Source organism: Sinocyclocheilus rhinocerous, unplaced genomic scaffold (genome assembly GCF_001515625.1).
Source record: "Sinocyclocheilus rhinocerous isolate Xijiao unplaced genomic scaffold, SAMN03320098_v1.1 scaffold3529, whole genome shotgun sequence".
In the NCBI taxonomy this organism is placed as follows: domain Eukaryota; kingdom Metazoa; phylum Chordata; class Actinopteri; order Cypriniformes; family Cyprinidae; genus Sinocyclocheilus; species Sinocyclocheilus rhinocerous.
The window spans coordinates 190,786-194,585 of NW_015638987.1; the positions used below are offsets into that span (position 1 = coordinate 190,786).

Below are 3,800 nucleotides of genomic sequence, written 5' to 3' on the forward strand. Positions count from 1 at the left end.
AGTAAATTACGTTTTTATGAATGGACTCCACGATCCCGTCCACGTTTTCTCAGAAACCGTATGGCTCTAGAAATGTAACCACACTTCAGAACATTTCGGCTTGCCCTGTGTGTTGTTTGAACGAGTTGCAGGGGTGACCTCACGTCACAGGGTCTCTCTTTCTCTCTCTGTAGCATATGCGCCCAGATGCGTTCTCAGCTACCGAAATTTGGCACCGATTAATTTAACGTGAATCGGTACTCTGTAGTATCGACGCAATTCGGTCGGCACCCTTAAAAGTACCGAATTCGGTACCCAACCCTAGTCACAGATGATCAATCAGAAGTGGATGGGATAGGGCTGCACGATAAATCTAAATGAATCCGCAGCCGTGATTAGGCAGAAGCTGCGATGCGTGTTGAAGCAGGGATCTGTGATCAGCAGTAAATCTTCATCTGAAGGCCAGAGAAACTCCAAATACACCTCGCAGAAGAAACCCAGGCAAACCCTATAGCGCTAGCTGAATAAACAGAAGATTGAACTGCTTTCATTGATTCAGCGTGACTAAAAAACACACGACTACGACAATATATGATTTATCTGAGTTCCTCTTATTATAATTTTCATTATAATAAAGTATATAATAATGCAATGCCTTTATCACTGCTTAGAATGCTATGAAATATGTTGCGTGTCTTATTCTGTGTTGGAGCAGCATTTACTACACAGAGCCGTAGTTCACTGAGAAGCTACGCAAACAGCTGTCATTATCGCGCGATTATATCGTCTTGAGATTATGAATGCGGTTTTGCGTAGCTTGTCAGTGAACTACGACTCTGTGTAGTAAATGCTGCTCCATCTGAAAGCAGGTGATGGAGATTTACTACTGATCACAGAACCGCTTTACTGACGAGATGCGCGTGACTATCGCAGTCGATTAATCGTGCAGCGCTAGGACGGGGTGTCATGTTCAGGTGGAGTCATTGGGTTTTCTGCTGTTTGTGGTGTTCAGGGCTGGACGTGAGGTGCGAGGCGTGTCAGAGGTTTTTCCGCGACGGGCTGACGATCTCATTCACCAAAATCCTGACGGATGAGGCCGTGAGCGGCTGGAAGTTTGAGATCCATGTGAGTCTGGGTCTGTCTGTGATCGTACGGTGCAGACGTCTCCCTGATGCTGATCTGTTGCTCTCGTCCCGTTGCAGAGGTGCATCATCAGTAACACCCAGCGTCTGGTGGAGCTCTGCGTGGTCAAGCTGGCTCAGGATTGGTTCCCTCTGCTGGAACTGCTGGCCATGGCCACCAACCCGCACTGCAAGTTCCACATTTACAACGGCACGCGTCCGTCCGAGAGCGTTCCTGCGGGAGCGCAGCTCGCCGACGATGAGCTGTTCGCCCGGCCGCCCGACCCACGCTCTCCAAAGGTACAGCACTGCTTCTGACCTCCCGATCGCAACTGAATGTGATGTAGCGATGCTTTTAGTGCAGTTATCAAACACAGAGCAGTTATTGAGTTTATCAATCTCTGTTTTGCCAATCAGTCACTGGTTAAAAAATTTATATTCCACAAACACAGGCATGGTCAGATAATTTACCTTCAGCCTGTACACATTGAGTTCTTTTACTTAAATGGTTTAAAATTATTTGAGTGGAAGAACTCGATGTGTACAGGCTGAAGGTAAACAATCTAAATCATTGGAGATTGCCAAAGGTGTTCCCCAAGGATCTGTTCTGGGGCCGCTTTTATTTATAATTTATATAAACAGTCTTGATTATGACATTCAGGATGCCAATTTTCATTTTCATGCTGATGATTCTGACATGTATTGTAGTGCCTCTTCTGGGCAACATGCCCTGTATATGCTTCAATCAGCTTTCGATGTCATTCAATCACGGCTTTACAATTTAAAACGTGTCTTGAATGCTGATAAAACCAAATATGTGTTATTTTCAGGTTCAAAAACATTTGAAAATGATTCAATTTCTCTTCAGATCTTACAGGGTAATGTGATTGAATTAGTAAAAGAGTACAAATACCTTGGCATCATTGTTGACGATGTACTATATTTTAGCTCTCATATTACTCAACTGAAGAAAAAATTAAGCTTGGGTTTTACTTGGGAACAAGTTTTGTATTTCATTTAATGCAAGAAAGGAATTAATTTGCGCCATCATGTCTTCTTTAGATGCTGTTTATCATGGCGCTCTAAGATTCATATCAGATTGTAAACCTTCAACTCATCATTGTACTTTGTACAACAGAGTAGCTTGGCCTTCGGTGTCTGTCAGAAGAAAAATACACTGGTATTTAATCATTTATAAAGCCATCTTAGTGATGTTGCCTCCATATCTTTGTCTTATACAACTGAACTGGGTAAGAAGGCTTTTATGTATGCAGCGCCGTCTGACGGGAATCTTCTTCAGTCGAAACTGAAATGACAAAATTAGCTGTCTTTGGATCATTTTAAAACAGTTGTTCTGCAAATGGAAGATGACTCAGTGATATGTGATTGTTTTAAGTGTTCTAAGTTTGTTTCTGTTTTGTAAATTTGTGATGAAACGGATTGAATTGCTGCCCATTTTGGCCAGAACACTCCCGTGAAAGAGGTTTTTAATCTCAGAGAGGCTTTCCTGGTTAGATAAATAAAAATAAAATTCCAGTTCAGACAGGATGATGCACAAGTCAGCTGAGGAACAGAAGATCATTTGTACTGAAGCGGTGTAAGGAAACTCAGATGTATTTGATTAAAAACAATCAAACGTGTCTGTGAAACATACATTAACCTCCTCTTTAGAACGTAGTTACTGGTGTAATCACATGTGACAGTGTCTAGTTAAAGAGGCTAATATTTAAAGGAAGACGACTCAATAATATTTGACCGTAAGCAGTGTGGTTTGTTCGTGACCTCGTCATGGTGTCTCTGGTTCAGGGTTGGCTGGTGGACCTCATCAATAAGTTCGGGACGTTGAACGGGTTCCAGATTCTGCACGATCGCTTCACGAGCGGCCAGGCTCTCAACGTGCAGATCATCGCAGCTCTCATAAAGTACGTCCATTAAATAAACAGCCGACATCTCACTCGTGTCTGCATTTGAGCTGCTGCATGTTCCGCAGAGTCTCATCGTTTCTCGATTTGTCTTCCAGACCTTTCGGCCAGTGCTACGAGTTCTTGACTTTGCACACGGTGAAGAACTTTTTCTTGCCCGTAATCGAGATGGTCCCACAGTTTCTGGAGAACCTCACAGACGAGGAGCTGAAGAAGGAGGCCAAGAACGAGGCCAAGAATGATGCTCTGTCCATGATCATAAAGTCCTTGAAGAACCTGGCGTCCAGAGTTCCGGGTCAAGAGGAAACCGTCAAGAACCTGGAAATCTTCAGGTTAAAAATGATTCTTAGGTAAGCCGTCGTTCATGGTTTAAAAGCTTGTTGAGTTGCTAGTTATGACGTTGATCTGACCTCGTCTTATCTGCTCTCGTCTGCTTTACAGGTTGTTGCAGATTTCTTCATTTAATGGGAAAATGAATGCGCTGAATGAAGTCAACAAGGTGATCTCGAGCGTGTCTTATTACACGCACCGGCACGGAAACCCAGAGGAGGAGGAGTGGCTGACAGCGGAGCGAATGGCCGTAAGAACACTATCAATACACAATCAATCAATCAATCAATCACTCAATCAATCACTGTCACGTTAAATATGACATGGAAACGCACCATGAAATGTGTGTGCGAGTGTGTGCGCGTGCGAGTGTGTGTGCGCGTGCGAGTGTGTGTGTGCGCGTGTGAGTGTGTGTGTGCGAGTGTGTGTGCGTGTATATGCGTGTGTG

General features: G+C 43.8%; 1 protein-coding gene across 1 annotated transcript in view; it reads left to right on the forward strand.

The window, feature by feature from the left end:
- LOC107750838 (probable ubiquitin carboxyl-terminal hydrolase FAF-X) overlaps nucleotides 1–3,800 on the forward strand; it is a 43,147-nt gene that overhangs the window by 1,948 nt on the left and 37,399 nt on the right. Inside the window, exons 2-6 of the mRNA XM_016566387.1 lie at nucleotides 992–1,104; nucleotides 1,182–1,400; nucleotides 2,907–3,022; nucleotides 3,121–3,372; nucleotides 3,464–3,663. Coding sequence (XP_016421873.1) covers nucleotides 992–1,104; nucleotides 1,182–1,400; nucleotides 2,907–3,022; nucleotides 3,121–3,372; nucleotides 3,464–3,663 — 900 coding nt within the window. The remainder of the gene's footprint in view (nucleotides 1–991; nucleotides 1,105–1,181; nucleotides 1,401–2,906; nucleotides 3,023–3,120; nucleotides 3,373–3,463; nucleotides 3,664–3,800) is intronic.